General features: G+C 38.6%; 1 protein-coding gene across 4 annotated transcripts in view; it reads right to left on the bottom strand.

Annotated features, from left to right (window-relative positions):
- CNKSR2 (connector enhancer of kinase suppressor of Ras 2) overlaps positions 1 to 26,562 on the bottom strand; it is a gene marked incomplete at both ends in the record, with an annotated part of 218,763 nt that overhangs the window by 50,695 nt on the left and 141,506 nt on the right. For all 4 annotated transcript variants that reach the window (XM_080614176.1, XM_080614175.1, XM_080614174.1 and 1 more), the window contains 4 exons: positions 4,551 to 4,622; positions 7,073 to 7,146; positions 9,270 to 9,442; positions 10,251 to 10,299. In XM_080614176.1, coding sequence (XP_080470302.1) covers positions 4,551 to 4,622; positions 7,073 to 7,146; positions 9,270 to 9,442; positions 10,251 to 10,299 — 368 coding nt within the window. The remainder of the gene's footprint in view (positions 1 to 4,550; positions 4,623 to 7,072; positions 7,147 to 9,269; positions 9,443 to 10,250; positions 10,300 to 26,562) is intronic.

The following is a 26,562-nucleotide window of genomic DNA, read 5'->3' on the forward strand; positions in this document are numbered from 1 at the left end:
ACAATCCCATGGAACGATACAGGCTTGGGGAAGAGTGGCTGGAAAGCGGCTCAGCGGAAAAGGACCTGGAGGTGTTGACTGATGAAGGTGAACATGAGCCAGCTTGCACCCAGGCAGCCAAGAAGGCCAGCGGCATCCTGGCCTGTATCAGAACTAGTGTGGCCAGCAGAACTAGGAAGTGATCATCCCCATGTACTCGGCACTGGTGAGGCTGCACCTCAAATCCTGTGTTCATTTCTGGGCCTCTCACTACAAGAAAGACATTGAGGTGCTGGAGCGGGTCCAGGAAAGGGCAACATAGCTGGTGAATGACCTGGAGAACAAGTCTTATGAAGAACGGCTGAGGGGATTGGGGTTGTTTAGTCTGGAGAAGAGAAGGCTCAGAGGGCACCTTATCAGTCTCTACAACTACCTGGAAGGAGGCTGTAATGAGGTGGGGATGGGTCCAGGGCAGCCTTGGTTGCAGCGACCACGAGATGCTCGAATTCGAGATCCTCGGGACAGTGAGAAGAGCGTGCAGCAAGCTCACTGCCCTGGACTTCAAGAGAGCAGACTTTGGCCTCTTCAGGAACCTGCTTAGTAAGGTTCCATGGGATATAGCCCTAGAGGGCAGGGGGGCCCAAGAGTGTTGGTTGATATTCAAGGATCACCTGCTCCAAGCTCAGGAGTGTTGTATCCCAGCTAGAAGGAAGTGCAGCAGGAGGGCCAGGAGACCTCCTTGGATGGATAAGGAGCTGATGAGGAAAATTCAAAGGAAAAAAGAGGCTTAGAGAAGGTGGAAGCAGGGAGAGGCGGCCTGGGAAGAATACAGGGATGTTGTCCGGGAAGCTAGGGACCAGGTGAGGAAGGCTAAGGCCCAGTTAGAAATGAACTTGGCTAGGGATGTGAAGGATAACAGGAAGGGATTCTGTAGGTACATAGCGAATAAATGACAGACTAGGGACAACGTAGACCTCCTCCGGAAGATATCAGGAGAACTGGCTACCCAGGATTTGGAGAAGGCTGAGGTTCTTAATGACTTCTTTGCCTCGGTCTTCACTGGCAAATGCTCTGACCGCACCACCCAAGTCTTGGAAGGCGGACGCAGGGACTGTGAGAATGAAGACCTTAGGCCCACTGTAGGAGAGGATCTGGTTTCAGATCATCTTAGGAACCTGAATGTGCACAAGTCCATGGGACCTGACGAAATCCATCCGTGAGTCCTGAAGGAGCTGGCGAATGAAGTTGCTAAGCCACTGGCCATCACATTTGAAAAGTCATGGCAGTCAGGTGAAGTTCCCGACGACTGGAAAAAGGGAAATATAACCCCCATTTTCAAGAAGGGGAAAATGGATGACCCAGGGAATTACAGACCAGTCAGTCTCACCTCTGTGCCTGGCAAAATCTTGGAGCAGATTCTCCTGGAAGGCATGCTAAGGCACATGAAAAACAAGGAGGTGCTTGGTGACAGCCAGCATGGCTTCACTAAGGGGAAATCCTGCCTGACCAATTTGGTGGCCTTCTATGATGGGGCTACGGAACTGATGGACAGGGGCAGAGGAGTTGACGTCACCTACCTGGACTTGTGCAAAGCGTTCGACACTGTCCCACATGACATCCTTGTCTTTCAAATTGGAGAGACATCAATTTGATGGGTGGACCACTCGGTGCATAAAGAACTGGCTGGATGGCCGCACGCAAAGAGTTGTGGTCAATGGCTCGATGTCTGGCTGGAGACCGGTAACGAGTGGTGTCCCTCAGGGATTGGTGTTGGGACCGGTCTTGTTCTACATCTTTGTCGGTGACATGGACAGTGGGATTGAGTGCGCCCTCAGCAAGTTTGCCGATGACACCAAGCTGTGTGGTTCGGTTGATACGCCGGAGGGAAGGGATGCCATCCAGAGGGACCTTGACATGCTTGTGAGGTGGGCTGATGCCAACCTGATGAAGTTTAACCATGCCAAGTGCAAGGTCCTACACCTGGGTCGGAGCAATCCCAGGCACAGCTACAGGTTGAGCAGAGAAGAGATTCAGAGCAGCCCTGCAGAGAAGGACTTGGAGGTGTTGGTCGATGAGAAAATGAACATGAGCCGGCTTCAGTGTGCGCTCGCAGCCCAGAAAGCCAGCCGTATCCTGGGCTGCATCAAAAGGAGCGTGACCAGCAGGTCCAAGGAGGTGATCCTGACCCTCTACTCTGCTCTCCTGAGACCTCACTTGGAGTATTGTGTGCAGTTCTGGTGTCCACAACATAAAAAGACATGGAACTGTTGGAACAAGTCCAGAGGAGGGCCACGAGGATGATCAGGGGACTGGAGCACCTCCCGTATGAAGAGAGGCTGAGAAAGTTGGGGCTGTTGAGCCTGGAGAAGAGAAGGCTGCGTGGAGACCTCATAGCAGCCTTCCAGTATCTGAAGGGGTCCTACAAGGATGCTGGGGAGGGACTATTCATCAGGGACTGTAGTGACAAGGGGTAACAGGTTCAAACTTAAACAGGGGAAGTTTAGATTGGATATAAGGAAGAAATTCTTTACTGAGAGGGTGGTGAGGCACTGGAATGGGTTGCCCAGGGAGGCTGTGAATGCTCCATCCTTGGCGGTGTTCAAGGCCAGGTTGGATGAGGCCTTGGGTGACACGGTTTAGTGTGAGGTGTCCCTGCCCATGGCAGGGGGGTTGGAACTAGATGATCTCAAGGTCCTTTCCAACCTTAACTATCCTATGATTCTATGATTCTATACTGAAGCATCCTGGCTCAAACATATTTCCAGGGCTGAGCACAAGAAAAGCACCAGCCTCCCCTATCAACTCTCTTACCCATGTCATTTGAATGAGGGACAGGATGCCAATAAGACGTGGGCATTCTAGGCTAAAAGTAAGAAAAAAATGTCTTGGCAATGTTAACTTTAATCTGCTTGGGAAAAAAAAAAAAAAAAAGCAAAGCCAAAACCTCAGTTAGTTAGAACTGTACAAGACAAAGTAACTTGCTACATGAGCTTCAGGATGAAGTCGAACTACTCAGCTTAAGCGAAACCAAATAATTACTATTAAATTAATTTTAGTTCAAAACATTTGTTGTACCATAGGGAATACATCCGGAACTCCAGCACTTTTAGAGCCAATTAGACCTGGATTTGCATTTGTATACACATGGAGTTTAAACAGTGAATTAAATCTTATTTTAGATGCAAAAAGAGAGGACAAGGGGTAATGGGTTAGAGCTTAAACAGGGGAAGTTTATATTGGATATAAGGAAGAAGTTCTTTACTGTGTGGGTGGTGAGGCACTGGAATGGGTTGCCCAGGGAAGTTGTGAGTGCTCCATCCTTGGCGGTGTTCAAGGCCAGGTTGGATGAGGCCTTGGGTGACATGGTTTAGTGTGAGGTGTCCCTGCCCATTGCAGGGGGGTTGGAACTGGATGATCTTAAGGTCCTTTCCAACCCTAACTATTCTATGATTCTAAGTAACAAGCAATAGGACAAGAGGTAATGGCCTCAAGCTGCACCAGGGGAGGTTTAAACTGGATATTAGGTGAATTTTTTTCACAGAGAGGGTGATCAGGCATTGGAACGGGCTGACCACGGAAGTGGTGGAATCACCATCCCTGGACGGTTTCAAAAACTGTGTGGATGAGGCCCTCAGTGACATGGTTCAGTGGTGGACTTGACAGTCCTGGGGTAATGGCTGGACTTTATCTTAAAGGTCTTTTCTAACCTACTTGATTCTATGATTCTGTGATGTATTATTCTGAACTGAATTAATTTCAAGTTATGTTGTGCAAAAAAATGAAATAAACTCCCAAATATTTGAATAGAGATCCATGTTTTTAATTTGCCATTTGAATGAATTAGAAGGAACTGTGTCTATTTTGTGCTGAAGTCTCAATCAGTTTGCTGAAAAAAATCGCACAAATGGCCTCAAACAGATTCAGTAAAACGCAACACCCAAAGAACTAGGACTTAAGGCCTTGATTTTTTTTGAGTTGCTGGAATTTTCTCCACTAAATTCAATACAACCAAATTTTAACTTCAACATGTGGGTTAAATTCATGGCAATAGAGAGAATCTGCAAAATAAATTTCTTGTAATCTCTTTGTCCCAGACTGGCAGAATTAAAATCAGTGAGTGCTTTAAATCTTTCTTCAACTTCTTATTCTCCCCAGGACCAGAAATAGAAACATCCACAGATCAAGCATCACATATCTTTGAGAATATGTTAGGAAGCAGAGCTGGAGATATTGCACCTTTGCAGGTGCTGCACAACCGAAGGTAAAAACATGGAATTCTGAAATTGTGTTTGGATGTTGTTTCACATACTGTATTCATTTCTTTTTAGAAAGTGGGAATCTTGTTTCTGAAAACCTTCAAACCTTTGTTTAAAAAAAAAAAGTAATTTTTGCATGAATTGAATATTTAACATATGCAGCCACTCAGAAACAATGCTACTCTGCAATTATTTTCTCAGCTATTAAACTTAACTTTTAGATCAGCACATAATTTATTATCACTGTGTAATTACTAGCTTCAGGAAGTGTCACATTTAAGGAATGGTTCCTTGAACTTTGCTAGATTTCCTTACCTGTTCATGTCATCTAGATGTTCAGCAGCAAAATAAAAACTTTTGATCTTAGGATGGCAGGCTTTGAATGCACTGTAGAGGAAAAACATAGTTATAAAAATGTAATGGCACAACTCTTGTTTTTTAAACTGTAAGATAGTGTGGTCACCAAGGAATGAGATGTGTTCTAATTTCCTGAGGTGTCAGATGTACCCAAACAAGATATAAAGATATAACTTTTAGAATTGTGCCAGACTTCACCAAGTGCTCTTGAACTACATATTTCTAAATAATGCTTTATCAATACGTGCATAAATATTGTTCAACAATCACCTGTAGTGTACTATATTTAGATAAAGTTAACCAGTTAAGGATATAATTTCATGTATCAGGTAACTTTGCTGATGTACCTCTAGGTGTCAATTTTTTCTGAACAGAAAACTGACTGAACAATTTATTTGATACAATAGAAAAACTCTTAGTCCTGGTGATTTCTCACATCCCAATGACCTTCAGATTACCTTTAGCTGTAATGACTACGTTTCAAACAGAAGAACACGATGCGCTGATTGACTTCTGAAAAGCTGTTATAAATCAACACTGATTTCAATCTTGAGGTCATTCTAAGCAATGGGCAATTACAGCTCATCTTTTCTTTCCACCAAAGTAATCAACATGACTGGGCTGAGAGAATTACTGCATTTCATACATAATACGAAATAAATTACTAGAAAGCATTTTCTAACTGTGTTGGATAAAGATTTATGGTGAAGTACTTGAGGATCCAGAAAATGCATCTGAAAGTAATTAATAATTTACAGTACAGAAGAATAATTTTTGAGAATAGCCTGAAGGCCTCTCTTAAAATAAGAACAAAAAATGCATAACAGTACCAATGAAAATAAGGAAAACTGCAAACATGACACATGAAGAACATCATTACCATTTTTCTGAGACACAGTGGATTAGAGAAAGTAAGAACTATTTTATATATCTCTTTATATATATATGATCCATTGTATCATCAGAAAAATGGTGATGATGTACTTCATGTGTATCATGCTTGCAGTTTTCAATATATATGTCTCTGTGTGTACATATATGTAAATATATGAAAACAGATTTTTAAACCAGGGATATGAAATTGATGTCCATAAAAGGTATTGCTAGTGAAGGCAACATGAAATTGAGACAAAAAGCATTACAGTATGACAAAATGTTACGCAAGTGAAAGCAAACAGGGACATCTGCTCAGTTTAGAAAGACATTATCAGGTTACTGAGACCCAAAACTTGACTTCTCAAAATTGTTACAGCATCTGTTGTCTGGATTCTTAGAGGTTTTTCTTTATCTGCCACGGAAGGAAGGGATTTTCATAGCCACATTTTATGTTCTACTATTCAACAGGTACCAAATCGGGTACAAAACCCCAATGTAAGCAGGGTGCAATTCTGAGGAATGAGTTGCCTTTATGCTGCTGCCCCAACAAAACAGAAAAAATGAGGCACTTTGGTGATGTAGCCCAAGGACACAGCACAATAAGTCCAAGTTGATGTATATTTATTTTTGTTTTTCAATGAAGTTTTCATTTTCTGCCCTTGGAAACCATCACAAAGAGTACAGTTCATCCTGAAGAGATATGTAGACCAACTGATCCAAGATCAGTGTCTTCTTTAGAACTGTATGTACTACAAACCATATCATTTTACTTTTGCAATTCTTTTTCTGTACAAATATCAATGATTCAACAGTCTTAGTAAACTTAAAAGAGCAGTAAAAGGCATTAAAAGGCAGTACAAAAAGTTTTCAACTCTAGTTACTCTAAAAATACCTCTGTGGGAGTATGGAGCTGTCACATAGCTACATATGCTTGACTTTGTGTCAAAACAAGAAACGGATTTGTGCAATGGCACAGATCTGGACAGAGGCAAATACACAGCTAGGTGAGAAGTTATTTAAGACCTTTAAATAATACAGCAAATCATTGTCATTCTCTTTTTTTTACTCTGCCTGAGGACTAACAACACTGTGTCAGCAAACTTTAAGATGACACTAACTAATTTGGAGTTACTTGAAAGATTGATGCCTGGCCATTAACTTGCAGACTTTTCTATTTGGATTAATTTTATTCAGATTTTATTCTGCTTAAAGCTCTTTATTGATCCTAAAGGTATCACATATACATAGAAACCTGCACCAAACACCTACCTACTCAAAAAAAACCAAAAAAACCCCAAAACAACAAAAACAAAACAACAAAAAAAGCCAGAAAAGAAAAGAAAGGAAAATAAAGGAACAGAAGCAGCCAAGCTCTTAATTCATTCTGCTCTAGTCAAGCACTGTGATTCATGATAAAGTAAAAAAACCTTCTCCAGGGAAGATAGCACACAGAAACCACACTGAATTTGCCTCTTCTGTGTGAACTTATGATACAACCAAATGTCATTGTAATAAAGTCCATTATGTCACTGAGTCAAGGGAAAACCTTGTCCATTTTTCCACTTTTTCTATTGTGTAATTGCATTATTTTTCAGCATACTTACTATTTCTTGCGGCATTCACTGGCTCTGTCAATTTTAAATTCAGGTAGACTGATGAAACCTTCTGCTTTTTCATCCTGCAAAGGTAGTTCTAGATATTACTATTGTTAAGGTGTTTGTTGGAAAAAACCCCAACCCACCACACTGAAAACTTAAAAATATTTTCACTTGCCTGCTTCTTACATAAGGAATACTAATGTATGCTCTGCTCTGGCAAACTGCCTACCGAAATCACTGGGACTTTCGCCAATATAGTAAGAGAGATCCCTTGGTGTAAAATACAATTTTAAATACTCAGTTTTCTCAAACAATTTCACAGCTGAAGCAGCGTTTGAAAATACAGAAGATGACCAAATGTATTCAGGCAATTAGTTATTGTAATTAGTTAATTTGGGGGAAAGATGGACTAATTAGTAAGCAGAAATGCAGCCTACTGTAAGAAATAGGGAAAAAAGCTATTTCAATGTGTGTTGTTTACCATCTTTATATGATATCACATCTAAGAGGCACTGTACCTCTTCAGCTACTTTCATCTGACTCCAACACTTAAGGAAGAAGACATCTGACCTTCCTCCCCCCTCCTCTAAAGCTTGCTCATAGTTCATTTTATCAGATAGCCACTCTCCCCTGACTTTTCACAATTTAAAGCATTATTTATTTTAAGCCACTAAAGACTCTCTTATTTAGCTGCTCATAACTTTGCATGAGAAATTAACACAGGATCATGAAAGTGAAGCTTAACATACACAAATGTTATGTTAAGGAATTCCACGGAATTATATATTTTTCCCAGAATCTCCATAGTTATTTATGCAGCCCATATGACTATGTGCTTTCTTAAAAATAAATAAATAGAAGACATATATCAGCATGTAAAACTGGAACTGTAGCTGGTACAAGTTTATAATGGGTTCTGCATTAGCAGGCATTTTAAAATTGAAAGGACACTGTTTAGAATAATCTTGCCATTTTTATTTTTTTGCATGGTTGGCTAAGGAAACAGAATTTTGGCAAGACCACTGTTTACTTGACTGTCCATCTGCCACTAATGCTCCCCTCACCAGCTTGTGAATCTATTGGTGACTGCAGACACTTCAATGATGGAGCTGAGGTCTCAAAAATAACCAATTCTCAGCAAGTCCCAGGGAAAATGGGGACAAGGGGGAGACAGAGGTGGTCAGACCATTGCCCTCTCCATGGGAAAGTAAGGCACAACTCAGTAGTTCCACATGCTTCTTGGCCATGTTTGGTGACCACTCATTGTAATTGTAGATATAAATTACTGCTCTGATGAACACTTTGTAATAGACCTTGAAGAGGGAGGATGAAGAGAAGGGAGTTAGGGTAACGGAGCTGGGATCAAGGCACAAATGCAATAAGTCTGTGGCAAAACAGGCTTCAATAACTGTTCATGGAATGACTTGCTTTCTGTATACTCAGGGAAAAGTTGTGTTTCACAGTATTTTAAAAAGGATATGCACAAGTGCTTGCAGTGATTGAAAGAACAAGTCCAAGACTGCGTGCCTCTACATGTTGGCAATGATTTTACCTCAGCATATTTACTAATGAACTAACAGAGTTTTAAATTAACGTTTCCTAACTCACTGGCAAAAAGTTTTCTTGGTAAACCTGATATAAATAAACATGCATTAATGCAGAACATGTTGCACAATCAAAGCTGCACACAATTCAGTTTAGGCTGCTCCAGCACTCTTAAGTTCAGCATATATGAGCAACCCGAAAGCTTATCAAAAGCTACAAAGAAGGAGAACTCAACTGAGAAAAAAAAGCATCTTCCTTAACTGCCAGAGGTTTTGGTGATTTCAATAGCATAGATAAACAAGGAATAACAGGCAGTACATCATTAAAGTTTACACTCCCATGACTAAGGTTGAATGACAGGATTAAATAACTACCTTTTCCATTTCAAGGGTTTGAAGATAGATTTATTTTAAGCTGGTGAGAGCAGGACACAGGAAAATGTGTTATTTCTCCTTGTAGTACATAGTGAATTTGAAGGACCAAGTATCTCTAGACCTTAATGGTAATTTAGTCAGTCAGTTAATATTAATTTCAGTATGGTTATTTGGGTGAATAAAATTATTCACATACATGAGCAGTCAAAGCACTGGCTTCCCACTCAATCATAAAAACAGCAGTACACAGGGTATTTGTCAAGGCAACAAGCGTAGATGCTCACCTCTTCGTTGATATACCAATATAGAGATGTATCCTTCAGGACAAACCAGTATTTTTTCCATTTTTGGGAGAAATAACTCTTGGCATCTTTCTTTTTCCAAAGCCAGCCTTCACAGTCCCCTCGACCAAGATCTTTACACGAGATCCTTCTTTTGCTTTTACCTGGAATAGGAGCTGAAAATGACAAGGACATGTGAAAGCATTTGATTTGTCCACTATATCAACAAGACAGCTAGCCAGAAAGCACTACGTATTTGTTTAAGAAAATCAATTAAAAATTTCAACCTCAATTTGCCATAAATAGATTTTACAAACATTCTGTTTCAACCCCAAAGTCTATGTAAGGCACCGTAAGTTAAAAATCAAAACAAATCAAAACAAACCATGTTAAGCACCTCACAAAGCTCATATTCTAAGGATAAGACAGAAAGATAAGATATTATAGAGAAAACAAAGGCAAGATATTTGAAATCAGAAAAATGGTTCTTTTTAGTTTTCAAAAAAATTAATATTTCACATCAGATTAAAGCACCCAGCATATAAATTCATGCACTTTCACACTTAGCTGTCAAATACAACTATGCAAGTACTTCAAGGGTATTCGAAACCCTCTCTTTGTAAGTGCTTTTGCAACTAAGGCCTTTGTACGTCTAAATCAAAAGAGGACAATTTACTATGCTATAAATTACCTGACAGCTTAGGTAATGAGCAAGGACTGCAGTAAGGCATTACATGCACACAACTGGAAAAAATAGCCCTGGCCCCAAAGACGCTAGAGGATAAGTATTCAAAAAAACCCCACCATCAGATATATGCATGAGGAAACTATCAGTAATAGACTAGCAGCTTCTCAATATGATCAAGTGAACTAAACATTGAATAGGAGCTAAAAAGTTCTAGTTCCTCAGATTCTGCAATACTATAAACATTAATGTTGGCAATTCCCTTCCTACCAATACATGAAAACAAATTTAATTTTTACCTTTGTTCTTCTTTTTACTTTTCTGCTGTAGAGAAGACTGCTGAAATGTCTACAAAAAAAAAAATCAAAATAGAAGAAGTGAAAATACAGTGTTTATATTCAACCACATCCTTGTCATACAAGAAGTATAATATTGCGAACACTGAAGTCATCATCAGGTAACACCAGTCAACAGACTTCTATGCCTCAGAAAAAAAGGTAATTTTAGTTCATCTGCTCATAAGGTTGTAAAGCAAAAGCACACAGTGAAACACCTTAAAATAGACCACAAATTACTTTACCAACAACTGAAGTTTCTGCTAATGAGGAAGGAATGTCTCCCTTTGGTTAGTATGATAGTGAAGCTACACTGCATTTCTAAACAGCGTTTCATTTAGGTCTTCTTGACATAAATATGCAAATATGCAAATTAACACTGCCTAGTGCAGGTGTGAAGGCATTTATGTGATGGTCTTTAGAACATCAGACAGTTTGCTCAGAAACGGGCCTAATATTTTTAAAGATATCAATAAAATTCTGTTAAATCACAACTGTGAAAAAGTCTCCCAAATAAATATTCTGAAATAGAAACCACTTTCTGTTTGATCAGGTTTTGACTGGAAGTATTTCTCTCCAATTGATCCACCTCCATAAACCAACCCATTGCCTTGGCAGTGAGACAGGAAAGAAATTATTTGTTCACCCAAGATCCTAGCTTATTAAAAATGGCAACACATATTAACATATTCCATGGTCATTTTTGGTAAAAAACTTTGATTCAGATAATCACCATCACTTCAGTGAACTAAAAAATAATTCTGTAATTAATCACTCCAAAATTTAAAGACATCATTTTAGTTGTTTTGAATTTTAGTTTTCTATAGACAAATGTATTTGAGAATGCCAAAACTAAGACAAGGCCACATTCAAGTGTCTGAGTATTAAAACCTCTTATTTCAGTTTACCATGAATCAAAAAAAAACAATCAATCAAAGCTTTTGTGCCACTTGATAAAAATAAATCTAAGCAAAGCACTGACAGCCCTGTAATCCCAAATCCTGTTCCTTGCAGATAAGACAAACCCTTACCCCAACTTACAAAGCTCCCTTTTCAATTCAAAAACTGCTTTTCATTTTCTCCTCCCCACTTCCCATTCACCTGAACTCATACAGGAGGCTGAGGCTCAGCTACCAAGGTATGTCTTGCTTCAGAGCTGAGACATTCTCAAGCAGCAAATACTAACATGTCCATGGGAATAAATTGCCAGCAATATAACAATAATTAAGTGTAATGTATAAAAATTAACTGACCTAGAAGATGTGCTGATCCCTTGTAGACCATATCTAAAGAAAGCTATTCACCTATATTGCCACCTCAGACGGCCAAAATAGGCCTCCACTAGGAACAAAAAGGAGCCCATTTGTTTTTATTCCCTGGCTCTGGTTCTTTTAATTCTGCTTCTGGTATCATCTCAATCAGCACCAGCTCTCAGCAAGCTGAGACAGCAACTGCATCCCAACTTAAGTCACATGAAATGTTTTGACCTTTGTAGGACTAAGAGAGATCTTTATAGCCCAGGAATCAAGAGTGACTGGGCAGAACTGTGTAAATAACTCTCTTAGATACTTCGAAAATCTTATCTAATGCGAAGTGGTTGAAAAACCACACACACCCATACAAACCCAAAAATTCAGCACTTCTCAGTTCACAACCCAGATAATTTCATTCTGCTGCTTGACTTTTCTGTACTAATGTTTTCACAGTGCCAAAACAGAAAAGGAAAACCTTTGCTTGATTTTCTTATAAGTTATTATGAAAGCAGATTAGAACAATATGAAAAGCCTGCTCTTTAAATGTTTCAACTGTAAATTGAACCTGCAAACGTGAGCTCGCACCTCTCAACTTCTGAGTCAGTTTTTGGGAAGAAAGAGTAATGAAGGGGTATCAGTTTTTAATAGGAAGACAGCATGTAATTTAAATGTCTAGCCATCTTTCCATACATTATGGCATATTGCAAAATAGAAAGGTTTTATTAAATTCAGTTATTATTCTAAATGAGCTCATTAAATTAAATTGTAATTAAGGACAAAATCTACAACTGAGTGAAGTTCCTGGGAACTATTAAACCATCATCAGTGATTGTAGCTAATATTTTAGATTACATAGACTTCAGGATTCAAGTTGGTTTGCCCTTTGCAAAAACAGCATCAGCTTTTTTTTTTTTTTTAAACCTGGAAGATGTATATGTAAAACATATAATATATAATATGCAATAAAAAAACCCCAAACAAGTGAGGATGAAATCTAAAAGTGCTTCTTCTGTTGCCTTTTTCAGGAAATCATTGGATGGAATCTGCAGCCTCTTCCAAGTTTTTAGATAATACTTAATGCCATTTTCTCAGTGCTGTTTAGAATCACAGAATGATGAACGAGGTCATGTCCTTCCCTCCTACTCAGAGAAAGGCGTGCTTTGAAGCCAATGCTATTGATTTGGGTCAACTGGTTATTTTGCTAAACTTCGAGACTGTGGAGGAAGTCAAAAGATTTGGGGTCAAACTATTCCTGTATAATAGCTTCTCTAAGATCTAATATAAATTCTATGTGTGATCCACAGAACACTACATCCATGTCCAAAAAATAGATATATTCTAATATTTACTTGAACCCCTTCATGGTGACAGAATTTTTAGGTGTACCAAAATAAAAGACTGAAGCTTCTCTGAAGATCTGGATTGGCCATAGCAATTAGTACTAAATTTGACAGCTCCTAAAATCCTCTTTCAAGTTGTTATTTGTTTCTTCACTTTTCCTCAGAGATTTTGCACCTGCCCATTTTCAGAAACCTGGAAGAGAGAACCAGGTTACAGAAATAATCCCCAATTCTCTACCTGAATTTCAGCTCAGTATGATTGGGAAGGAAAATGACAGGTATCTTTATAGTTTTTTTGAGAGCTCCAGTCAAATCCAATTTTTCTCAAGCTTCAAGTTTAGACACGAAGGAACTATTTACAGTCAGACAGTTTCCCTCTGCAAGATAACTTTCTCTAGTTTCAGCAGAGTAGCTTGTAACATTTGTGATTACTGGAACTTTCTGCTGCAGATGGAAAAGACAGTATCTAGAAAAAGCTAGTGCTTCCAATTATTTGATTGATCTCTCATACTCGATACTTTGAGAACACCAGCAATGCTCTGTTTTTGTAGTTTTGATACACCACATATACATGTTTCTCTGCATTTGGTGTGTTGAGATTCAAAATTTCAGAGCTAAGGATGAAAAGGGGAAAAAACTCAATATCAAAAGCTTTGATATTACATTGTCACACTACCCATCAGTGTAACAAGTCATGCTCCAGGGTACTCCCAATAGAGGATTTTGCCAGAATCTTATTTGTTTACAATCTCATTTAGTCTCCACTAAGAGCTAGTGATAGAGAGTATTAATTATTTTTGTGGATATTTGTGGAAAATATAGTTTTCAAGAACTATGTTACACAGGTATGATGAGAGATGACCTCTGGCATCTCAGAGAGTTTGAAACCTCCTGCCAATTAGTAGCAGAATTTCATTCACAACAGATAACTGGTTTGTTTACAGCAAGAGCAGGTGTTAACCTGTTATTGTGTTTAGCCCTCAAACTAAGCAAAAAGATTACTGTTCATAGTCAGCTAGGTCTTGAAGCTATCTGAGTCCACACAGATCATCTGCAAGGTAGTTTCTGAAGGACAAACTGAAGCTAGGCCACACAGGACTTCATTGGCATAGGAGAGAAGAGATGAGGTATGACCTAATGCTCTGTTATGAGAGCTAAGGATCAAATGAAGCATCTATAGGTGAAACTACACTCAAATGGGAACACACTAAAACGTGGGATAAGGAAAGACTATGCTCTAAGTTATGATCCTATTTAGGAAGTCAAAGACTTCACTGCCTTGTTTGAACAGTTCTTGTTGACTGGGGTTCAGAGACTGCTAGCAGAAAACATATCTGCAAAAAATCTCATGCTTTGTATATCCGACTTGTCAGGTAATGCAGGGTGTTTTAGGAAATACTCCTGTTCCTGTAATCACAAACACTAAGATTATTCCAAATCCTACTCTCTTCTCTCTTCTTCTTACATTTTGCTGAATAATTGTTAATTTTTTTATTTACCTCTGGATTTTGAACTTCTCACATGCATCCAATGTTCTCTAATTTATCTGTGCCTATAAGTATTTAGTTGCCCCAAATCAGTACTAAGTGGCACTACATTGCACATATAGTATTTTTAATTTGCAGCAAGAACTCTAGTTTACATAACCCTTCCAAAAGCAGGGCTTCAGTCGGTACAGGTAAAATGCAAATACAGTAAATGGGATGGTGTATGTAAGAGACAGTCTAATACAAAAGCACGACAGTAAATTTAGGAAAGCAGATCCAGAAATATTTCCTATGCTAAAGTCACAGGCTGATGACAAAACAGTCATCATATGTGAGTAATTCATAAATCCATGGTGAGTTCAAAGGAAAAGTGATTTAAAGACAAAGGATGCCACAGTTGATTAAAAATGCCCTGAAACCTTCAGTCTTGCCTCCCAAAAGCAACATTTATTGAATCAAATCTTGATCTTTTGGTCTACTGGTAACAGAAACTTCTGCTCTCCCTGCACAGCTCTCTCTCCTCTTAAGCACACTGAAAAATAAAAATACCAGACCTGGGTATTTACTAAGTTCTAGCCTAAAACATGTAATACTAATACACAGTATGAACATTATGTATGTACAGACTTTCAAAAGTGAGCTTTCGTAGTAAAAACAAAATAATGTCAACAAGTAAGGCAGAGTCATTATACTAAATATCCTGTGCATATTTCTCTTTTAAATGGCAGGTATGTCAGAGAGAAGCATGAATCACTGGTTCTGCAAATGAGCCGGGAGAGGCACAGGCATATTAACAGTCATTGCCAGAATAGATATCAGAATTTATGTCTTGATATGTTATCCTACAGACCGTATTCCTCCTCCTCACTTAGTCTTGCTTTTTCAGAGCTGAAAAAGATGTTTAAACACTAAGGCCAAATGAACCTGTATTTGCAAAATTTGGCAAAGCAATAGTTTCCTTGGCAGCAGCCAAAAAATCCATTTCAGGTGAGATAATTTTCTACATTTACCTGACAACCAAAGGCTATGTTCCTATTTCTTCCCTCCTTCCCCACAGCAGCTTCATGAAAGGCTTCTAGAAATTACTAGATCTATATAGATCTAGTATGGATATATAGATCTATCTATAGATAGATGGTTATATCATCTATCATGCATAGCCACAGCTCTAACTGGGTTCTTGTATTTTTGGAGCTCTGACCACGAATTCCAAACACATGCATTTTGTTAGTGACCACAACGATAAAAAGCCAGTATGTGTCTTCAGAGGAATATGCTAGAAGCTTTTTACTGTAAAAAATGTAGCCTGAGACCCTGAAGCTGCAAACTTTCTAGCTGCCTCTGTTGTAGGCAATTGCTACGTTACCTGTGCAGGGCTGCTGTCCTTATTGCATAGTCTACACAGACTGATACTGTCAAAGATGTCTAACCTTTTCATTCAGCTGTTCCTATAGCTGCTTATCCAGGAAGAATATGCTAGCTAAGGACAGAACTATGGTTGTCTGAAATGTGACAGCAAGTACACCTTTTCTGTTCAGAGATTCTTATTCATTCTCCCAGACCTAAACTTTTTCTTGTAATTTGGGGGGCAGGGTCTGTGGAAAATGTTGCATTAGCTGGATGCAAATTTGCAGTTGCACAAGCTAGTACTAATTGCTTGTGCAAAACTGTAGCATAACACAAGCAAAACTTAGAAAAATAAGTGTTTTTAAATCTTCAGGTCATGTGAGAAAATAATACGCAGTGAGAAAATAATACACAGTGGTTCCACCACCAGGGAAAGATTTTCCTTCTTAGACATTAAGCCACAGGACTCTTTAATTGAAACACCAAAGCAGTAAAACTGGACAATATCAAATTTAAATGAGAGTTCTCATACTCCCCCACTGTCTTTTCAACTGACAGAACAAGGACTGCAGCACTGTCATAGCTGCCTGAAGTAAATGAGGATAAAAAGTTAAACTAGACAAGTGCTGTTCATTAGAATAATTTATTCTGAGATCATTCTTCTGCTGTAGATCTACTCTGAAACACGTAATTTTGGCACCTCCCACACTGTTTTTATTGACAGTAAGTCATCTGAGAGAGAAAGTTGGGCTCGAAAACTGTATGTATTCCTTAATGGGAAAAGTCCAAGACACATCAGTTGTTCCATCACTGTGTATGTTTCAACTTCATCTATTTAAGAGGGAAAAAGAAACTTAGCTGTCATATATTACAAAATAGTATTTTACCCTTTTTTGATTTCTACCCCAGAACAATTCCCATATTCATCTCCTACGGAAGCAATTGGACCAGTCAGAGAACCACAAAATGGCTGAGGCAGGAAGGTGCCTCTGGAGACTGTCTTATCCAGTCCTGCTGCTCAAAGCAAGGTCAGCTAGAGCAGGTTGCTCAGAGCTGTGTTCAGCTAGGCTTTTAGTATCTCTAAAGATGAAGACTCCACAAACTGCATGGGCAACCTGCTCCAGTTAGACCATCTTCACAGTAAAAGTAGTTTTTTCTTATGTTTACATGGAATTTCCCAAATTTCAATTTATGTCCATTGCCTTTTGTCCCTTCACAAAGTATTGCTGAGACTAGTCATCCCATATGCACTCTAGAAGCTTTGTGGAGTGCTGGTTCCCTGCTGTGTTGCTCCTACAGCAAATATCAGTCCATCAAACAAACCTCTTTCAAATGACACAATTTCCTCCAGGAAAAATCTGGTTTTGCTTAGAATATTTCTGTCTGATTCACAGGAAATGTAGGTTTTCCTCTGTATATTTATCTACACATTATAAGACTATCCAAGCAGTTGTAAGAAACATTCTGCAGGTCACCTATGTTAGATTAGAGAAGTGGTCATGGGCACAGCATGCAATTGATCCTGAAGCTTCTGGGGAGAAAAATACTGTAGAACACCACAGAAGTCAACCCCAGGGCATTAACAAAATTTTGCAACAGGCCCATGGTCTTTTTAGATGAAAAATCATTAGTTTTAATAAAGGTCCCTTGCCCCCCTACAACACCTACGTTTGCTTATGATGAAAAGAGTACATACACAGGTCCTTCTGTAGGAAAGTCAGCAACACTGCTGACTGTGTCGCTCAGCATGATCTCTTTTGCATTACTCAGCCTGACTGTGTGACAGAGAAAAGTGCAGGGGATGTAGGAGGTCTGCAATGAATGAGGGCAGAACTGAGAAAACAGATTTTTGCTTTAAGGAAGATATACTCTTGCAAGCTAGTTTCTGTTAGCACTTGGTCATAGTATTATTTCAGTGAAATAAACAGAAAACTCATTTTGACTTTGAGCAGAGGAGAAGTTTCCATGAGGCAATGAGGGAAAGAACATTTGTACCTCAGCCATTATACATTCTGTTAAAATTCATACCAAACACTTCAACTGAACCTATGAATTAAGGTAGAAAAAGAACAGTTAATTCCAGGATAAAAGTCACATAACTTGCTGGAATTCAGTAAAATGGCCTCTAAGCATAGGATGAAACAGCATTTCTCAGAAGATGGGGAAAGATAACATTAGGTCTTTTAACTCTGTGCTGGCTATGGTGGATTTATGGGTACAAATAATCTTACAAAATTAGTTTTACACTTCATTGTAAAGTCAGAATTCTGTAGTGTTAGAAATATTATCTGCTTGGGTTAATCGGAAAGCAAAAGTTTATACCTGAGGAATGAACAAAAAGCAGTTATCTCTATATGAAAAATATGAGGGTTTTTTCCTCTACAGCAGAGTAACAGAGATGGATTGGCTGACTCAGAGATCAGGCGCTAAGCAACAAGCACTTCTTTCCAGTAAAATAGAAACACCTAATAAACCAACTTCTGTTCAGGAGCCATACTGCTGCAAAGAGCCATTTTCCGCCCAGGTGCAGCCATACAATCTCTCACATTATGTGTCAGCAATATGCACAAGAGGCCACCACCATGTAAACGGGGAAGAGGAATGGGGCAGGGACTCCTGCAGAGTCAAAACTACCACTTTGTGAAAATCACTTGCTCAGAAACAATTGTGATGCTTGTCAAAGCATTTTGATTAAACGGTACTCTTGCGCTCCTTTAATTCCAACATCATTTTCACCACTCAGTACAAGTTTTTCAGAAGGCCAAATTTCATGACTCATGCCAGCCAGTGTCCTTGGTTCACTGCTTTCATAGCCCAACACCTCCCTTTTCCTTGAGCAGAACGAGTACAGAGAGGAGCCAGCTGAGAATCAGGAACTAGATCTAAGTTCTCATAGATGTGACACTCCCCATCATATTGCAGTGATAACTCACGCTCACTGCCCTCTCTACAATGCCTGACATACACTTCTGTGCTACAATATGCTGTGCTTAATCTTTTCTTTATCAAAGGGGAATAACTGAGGAACTAAATGATGTATTCTGCAGTGAAAAACCTCAAAACAATAAATCTCTCAAATGTGCTATTGTGATTGTACCAGCTACAGGTAATGTGTCTTACTGGTGTACAAACAATGTTAATACCTACAAAGGCAGAAGTCCCCTATCAGTTAATAAAAGCAGGATAGAACCCAGAATGATTAATTGAAATGGATAACAGAAAAAATACAGAATGGGGATGTGAAAGGATATTAGGAAATGGTCTGAGCTGGGAGATTTATTAGTCTGCAGATCTACATCTCTTGACAATGTAAAATTACACTTTCAAAGCATTAGATCATATGCAGTAAGGAATAAATCTAGACTGGCAGAGCTGGACTAGATGACCTTTACAGTAACTCTCTTAGTTTTAAAGAATTCCCCAGCTTCGTCATAGGAAGAAATCATAACAGGCCATTTTTTCCCTCAAGGTCAGTTGCAAAAGAAGGTAATAGGGAAAGTTGAAAATAAAAATTTTCCACAAAAACCTCCAACTGTGCTTCATGATGGCCCATAAACCAATATCACCTCATCCCTGGAGCATTTTGCTTTGCTGCAATAGTTAACTCTGGATTCTAATAAAAATGACATAGCATATAGAAATACATGCAAAATCTCCTACATTCAGTACCTTCAAATTTCATTCTGGCAACCGCTTCCCCAGTAAGAGAAAATTCATGGCATTAACTGCTTCTTTCAAGGAGAAGCAGTGCAGATGTGAAAATGTTCTCTCATCTGTGACAGCAATAATATTCCTCATAAAGAATGCATGTATTATTCTATATAATTAAAAGAACTTAGTACTCCCTCCTAGGGAGACAAAATATTATTATTTCACAAAATATGTGCTTAACCAGAACACAAGTATAAAAGCCACATATGGACATCCGGTCTCTTCAGTCTTGAGTTTAAAGGACTGAGAGTCTAGAACCGGCAAAACAAATGCGAGATTGCCGTGGCACTTTCACTAGATGATTTTAACTAAACAGCAATGAAACAACAGAAACTATGCCTTAAATCAAAACAAGCTATCTTCTCAGATGCTGCCGCCGAGGTCTCTGTTTTATTGCTCATCTTCAACTCTTTTTTCCCATGAGGACAGCCAAGCAATGCAGCAGGTTGGGTGGGAGTTCACTGAGTTTCCATCTCAGGTTTACAACACCTGACTGGGCAAAGCTCTGAGAAGCCTCATCACCTTAGAGCTAACGATGCTTTGTGCCAGACCAGAGTAGAGCCCTCCAGAGGTTCCTCCCAGCCTGAATTATCCTATGTACTTTATGCTGGTTTCTGAGATATTTGGATATTTTTCTGTACAAAATTCATTAGGAGTGATGCCATTCTCTTTCTATCAGGCTAATTATAACTTTGTTCTCTTTCCTCTCCCCTGTCCACCATTTTTAATGGAATTATGACAACTGGCCATCCATTCAGGCAGTTTACCACCTTACACTGTTCCCGTCATTAGCCACAGCAGTTCATACCATGTATGAATGTGGAGTTTAACATGTATCTGAATAGGATTAAATGAAGGTGATTAACTGCAACAGCAGAGGACTAGACCCAGGAGGTCTCTCTATTCCTCTATGTTGATTGCATTAGTCTAAAAATAATACAATGCCATCTTCCATTAGCAAGGAATTTATATGATGTTTCTCTCTTGCCTTATCTCTCAGAAATGTAGAAAATTTATTTAGAACTAGATTTTTACCAAACCCTTTTATTTACCTTTTAGCACAACAATGTTACGGCTATCCTAATCACTTCCAATTCACAGAATCACAGAATCACAGAATGGTTAGGGTTGCAAAGGACCTTAAGATCATTTAGTTCCAGCTCCCCTGCCACAGGCAGGAACACCTCCACCAGATCAAGTTGCTCCAAGCCCCATCCAACCTGGCCTTGAGCACTGCCAGGGAAGGGGCAGCCACAGCTTCTCTGGGCAGCCTGTGCCAGTGTCTCACCACCCCCACAGCGAAGAACTTCTTCATAATATCTAATCTAAATCTCCCCTCTTTCAGTTTAAAGCCATTACCCCTTGTCCCACCACTACAGGCCCTTGTAAAAGTCTATTTCCATACTTCTGGTAGGCCCCCTTTAGGCAATGGAAGGTTGCTATTAGATCTCTCAAGAGCCTTCTCTTCTCCAGGCTTGTTTGTTTTATATGCCACACAGTTCACTTATGGCCTAGATGAAGCTCCTACACCAATTCTAGCAACATAGTTAATAATTTTATCACTTATTTTGCTCTTGTTACATTTATAAAGGGCTGCCATTTGAAGGAAGGAATACATACAGTATCATTTATATGGGTTTTTTTTGGAGTGAAGAAGCTGGCCAAGGCCTGGAACCACTACTCCAGCTTGAGAAGATGCTGCTCTTCTGTCTGAATCAGATACCTCAAACCGTGAGTTTCCAGTTGAAAGAAACCCAGCGCGTGCAGTGTGTAGGCATTCAAAGCTGCCTACAGGCAATGGGACATGAGAATGTTTCAGACTCATGAAGGCACCAGTGAGAATTTTCCATTCTATTTCTTCCTCTTACCTGTATTCCCCTTACTGATTTTTTTAATTGTTCTTTCCAACTGTCTCTCAGAGCAAAAGGCCTTCTATATCTGAACTACACTAGAGGAAGCTGACAAGAGAAATGGATATGTTAGGTGCTCATGATGCCTTCATACTGGAATTGAGTGTTCTATTCCACATTGCACTATATGAAACATTTTACCAGCCTCTGTATAGACTTTGAGTCTTTAAAAAGAATTCCAAATGAACTTATTCTATAACTTCATAAGCCTATTCAGCTATGATTCTCTGCAGAACAGTAAGCTCCTTCCATTTCCACATGTAGACCAAGATATTGTCACAATCTTATTACATGCTCATGGATGGGAAAGTGGACAAGGAGTTGCTGAAGTTTTAGTACAGGGCAAAATGCTCTCTTACATCCCCACCAGGCTACAAAACCTAAGGTGAGACATGACCAGTGCAATATACAGAAGAAAGGGATGTTAATGTCATAAATGCTCCAGTCATCTCCTGAGAGTGATTTCCCAATGCTTAGTTTTCACCAGAGCCAACCTACACTGAATCTTCATAAACCTACAAGTCCTGGAGAAGAAACTAGGGTATCACAGCAGTTCAGACTATTAGCCTTGTTCTACTGAGGCACCCATGAGCCTTCCTGGAGTCCAACCTGAAAAGGGCAGACATCATGAAAAATTACACTTTTTTTCACCCGTGAAATTTCCACAGTATGTGTCACTTTCAGTTGAGGTTTCTGGTTTTGTACCTTTACAGTGGAAGCTACTGCATGCACGATTATATTTAGACTGTAAATGGCTAATTTGCAACAAAGCAGCAATGAGCTTTTTAATCCTTTCTTACTGCGGTAATGAATAGACTAAAATTTTTCACAATTACAAAACATTTCAAAAACTCTCCATGATGTTCATTTAATTTCTGGACAGTTATTTGAAATCCACTGCAGTTTCTTAGCTAGGAATATAAAAATGCTAATGCTTTTTAACTTTAACACAAGTATCTTTTTTAAATCAACTATTTCTTACAAGTACGTTTTCAAGGAGTTTAAAATTTCTTTTGTTGACGATTGATGCTTGTAAGTCTGAAATCATTATGCAAGCTTACGTTTTATTTTAATACAAATATATAGAGGTGAAAGACCATAGAGAAGAAGCAATATTAATTCCAACGTTAACAAAAACTGTGGAATACTTATGGAAAATATTTTTTTCAATATGCACTTAGGTTAAACTGGACTTTGATATTAACTGCTAGACTTTTATTTTATAACAATAACAAGTCTAACTATAGACATTTGTGAAAACAGGGAGGAGAAAAAAGAAAAGGAAGCTTTGACATTTAAATACTGTCATAGTTGGACTTCAAATATTTTGCAGAAGAAAATGTACCAACTCCATCTGCTGTAATGCTACAGGGACATTCTAGATTTCAGACACCTACTTAAAATCTGTGCAAACTGATTTTCAATTTTTTTTTCCGAAACTCATTTTTTGTTTAATTACAAATATCCATAACAAAAATTTCACCAAACTGAAATTCTTTAAATACTGCAATGCTTACAGTTATAATAAAATGCTAGTTTTTCAGTGGGGTAGTTCTGCTTTTTTTCTTTTTTGTTAATAGTTTTCCAGGATATAGTGCCTAGTAGATGCCATTTCTTTTCATAAGATTTTTACAACAAATTGATTGGTAGATTGTGCACAGGTTTATTAAGAAACTAATATGCCTATGTTCTGCATTTTTTTAAAAGCTAGTTACTGAGTACTACAATGAAAAAATTTTATAAATACATGTGTATTCAAGAGTTTTCATAGAAAATTTAGATACTTTATGTTTCAGCCTTTTTACAAAAAAAGGGCAAGAAGAGTAAGAGAAAAATCAACCATTCAAGTAGAGTTAGACTAAAGTTTTCAAATTCAGAAGATTTAGGTAAATTCTTCTTTGTATTGAGAACACCTAAATATATAAATTTTGAATCAAACTTTTGAAAATAACTCTTTCCTATATTTTTCTCTGGAGGGGTTGGTGGGTGGCCAAAAATATCTGGAAATATGCATCATTTAAGCAGAAAAGTTTGGTTTCTTTTTGTTTTTAAAGCTACTGTTTCCTTTCCAATTTATCTTACTGGCTAAAAAATGATTTTTGCAGTGGGTTTTGCAATAAGCAAATCTTAGAATCACAAAACCATAGGACACCACATTCTTGAGGAAGGGACCTCAAGGATCATGTGGTCCCACCATTCTAGGCATGCAAGACCTAGACTAGATGTCTCAGCACCCTGTCCAGCCGAATCTTAAAGATGTCCAGTGTTGGGGAATCTACGACTTCCCTGAGGAGATCATCTTTGCTTAAGGATATTCAACAAGATCACTGTTGCAACTGAACTTTGCATGCCCAGACTGATGCAGACCAAACAGCTCTTCTGAGCAAACCCACTGAGGTGAACCACTACAGCAACCTCACGAGGACTGGCAAAGAGAAATAACTGAAATCATAACCTTGGCCAAATCCCTCATCGTCATCTCAGTGTCCTCACTAGCAGAAAGTAGTAGAAAGGAAAGTGCTTGGCTCTCTGTAGGTGCTCATTGCAGCAAGTGCTGAAAGTAATTATGTGAGTTAAGAGTCACCGAGCTGCACTCCAACCACATGGATAGTTACAGATTGCTAAACAGTATAAAAGTAATTTTGTCAAAAGCGCACCAATATAATTGAATGTTCAGCAAAACCCCTCCAACTGATGGCTTTTTTTTTTTTTTTTAATTCTTCCGTTATTTAACATAGAACTGTGTCCTGGGTTCAGCAGCAGCAGTCATTTTTTCTCCTTCTTAGTAGCTGGTGCAGTGCTGTGTTTTTGATTTTCGGCCTGGGGACAGTACTGATAAAGCCGATGTTTTCAGTTGCTGGTCAGAATGTTTAGTCTGATCAAGGACTTTGCTCAGCCAGGGAGGAGGAGAAGCCGGGAGGAAGCAGAGACAGGACACCTGACCCAAACTAGCCAAAGAGGTATTCCGTACCACAGCACGTCATGCCCAGGATGTAGAACTGAGAGTTCCCCAGAAGGGTTAGTTCACTGCTGGGAGGGGGGTGAGGTATCGGTTGACAGGTTGTGAGGTGTTGTATTCTCTTCCCTTGTTATTTCCTTTATCATTATTATTATTGGTGGTAGCAGTAGTGATTTGTGTTATACTTTAATTACTAAACTGTTCTTATCTCAACCTGTGGGAGTTACATTCTTTCAATTCTCCTTCCCATCTCTCCAGGAGTTGGGGGAGGAAGGGGGGGAGTGAGTGAATGAGCTGCCTGGTTGGCTTTAAACCACAACAAACTGGAACATTAAAAACAGTGCACATGTACATATCTACACATGTAGATTCAGCAAAATCCCTATGGAACAAATCCTTTGTTTCTTTCCTGCATCTGTTTCTGAGACACCTGTTCCTGATACATGAACTTTAATTGATACATCTTGCCAATAAACATGCTTATTTTTTTTCTCAAATACAATTAAAATGGCTAAGAAAACTACCCTAATCAATTAAACAATTTCAAATAGTTTATCAGAAAAGTAAGAATCTGTTACTTGTTACTTTTCCTATGACAAGCAAGTCCTTAGGAATTGCCAAGTAAATATGAACACATGAGCATAAACTAGAAAAGGCAAACAGATGAGGCAGAAAGGGAGAAGAAGCAAGGTCAGCAATAGAAATTTACTCGTATAGGTTTGGAAAGAGTATGTAAGCAAGGTTATTTTTCCTTGTATAACTACTATATACAATAGGCTGCAACCTTTTCTTCTCATAGTAATTCTGTTTCTAGACTAAGGGAAAGTTGTATCAATCCAGATAGGAGCTGATTATTATTAACATGATATGGATCTTCTTTTGACTCATGACACTATCTCCCTTCTAAAGAATCATATTATTTTCCTACAATGAAAACAAAGCACAATGTACCAAGGAAACTTCTACACAGAATAACATAATGAATTTAAAAACTTATAGTCATGTGTCAGAGCTTTCATTTCTTGTGCCCCAAAGGTTCAAGACAATTTTAACTGCACCATTTTATATCTACAGTAATAGATCACATCGAACACCTGCTTGCACACTAGATTAGCAACAGTTCAAACAGTGTGCCTTGGCTTAATAAAAACATTAACACTCTGTGTTGGCATTTCTTTTGCAATACTGAGGAAAAAAAATAGAATGCAAAACCAACAACTTGGCTAGAAGTCAACATGGGCTGGAAACACCTTCTGGAATGGGAAGCAAAATAAAGCAAAGTGGTGAAGAGACTTTGTATGTGAGGATTAAAAAAAATGTGGTAAGTGGATACAAGAGATAATTACTTCACAGATATAAGACAAATTAGCTTTTCTCTTGCTATTATATCAGCTATCCCATCAGTTATCTTCAGTGGACACAAGTAAATGCTATTTACTCTTCAAGGCCATAGCTAAAATGCTATATTGACCACACAGTCTTGATTGCAGTGGCAGGTCAATGATACAAGAAAAAAACTGTTAGAACCTGTGATTTTATGCAAATTTACTATAGGGATGGCCAGGAAAATTCTAGATTGCCACATTCTTGTGATCACTTCAGAATATAACAATCCAAATCTGCTGATGTTTTTCAAAATAACTTTAGGCAAATAAACAACCACCATGTACTGCTGAATTACCATGGTTATTTTTTAATCCCATCCACTTTGTTTACAGGACAAAACCACACCATTTCTGTTGTGGTAATTTAACTCATCAGTGTAGATTTTGATCAAAGATTTTTCTTTTCTAAAAAGCCAGATATAAAAGAAAGGAGTTGAAGTCAGCATAATTGCAAAAGCTGCTTTTCTGCAGAAAACCTTCACAGTAAAAAGGGAATCAACCTGCACACATCAATGGCTGCAAAATTCCAAAGGAAAGAGGCTTGAAATTGTAAGGGGAATTCATCCTTAAATTAGTGCAATGCATTCTTAGTCCACAATTATTTAACATTGATATCGATGGAGTAAAAAAGAGAATGAAAACATCATTGAGTAAAGGTAACACAGAATCAAAGACCAGTGAGTGATATGAGACCTGAATGCTGAGTAAGCAGCATGGTTTCTATTCCAGGGAATTCAGAAAAAAGGGGAAAAAAAAGACAAAATTAAAGGAATTATATATGTGTTGTTTGTTTTTGTTTTTGTTTTAATTTCACAGAATATGCATATTAAAAAGAGAATTTCAAAACAAAGATTTTGGTAGTTCCATACCACAGCAGACCCTGG

The sequence above is a fragment of the Psittacula echo genome, assembly GCF_963264785.1.
Source record: "Psittacula echo genome assembly, chromosome: 3".
In the NCBI taxonomy this organism is placed as follows: domain Eukaryota; kingdom Metazoa; phylum Chordata; class Aves; order Psittaciformes; family Psittacidae; genus Psittacula; species Psittacula echo.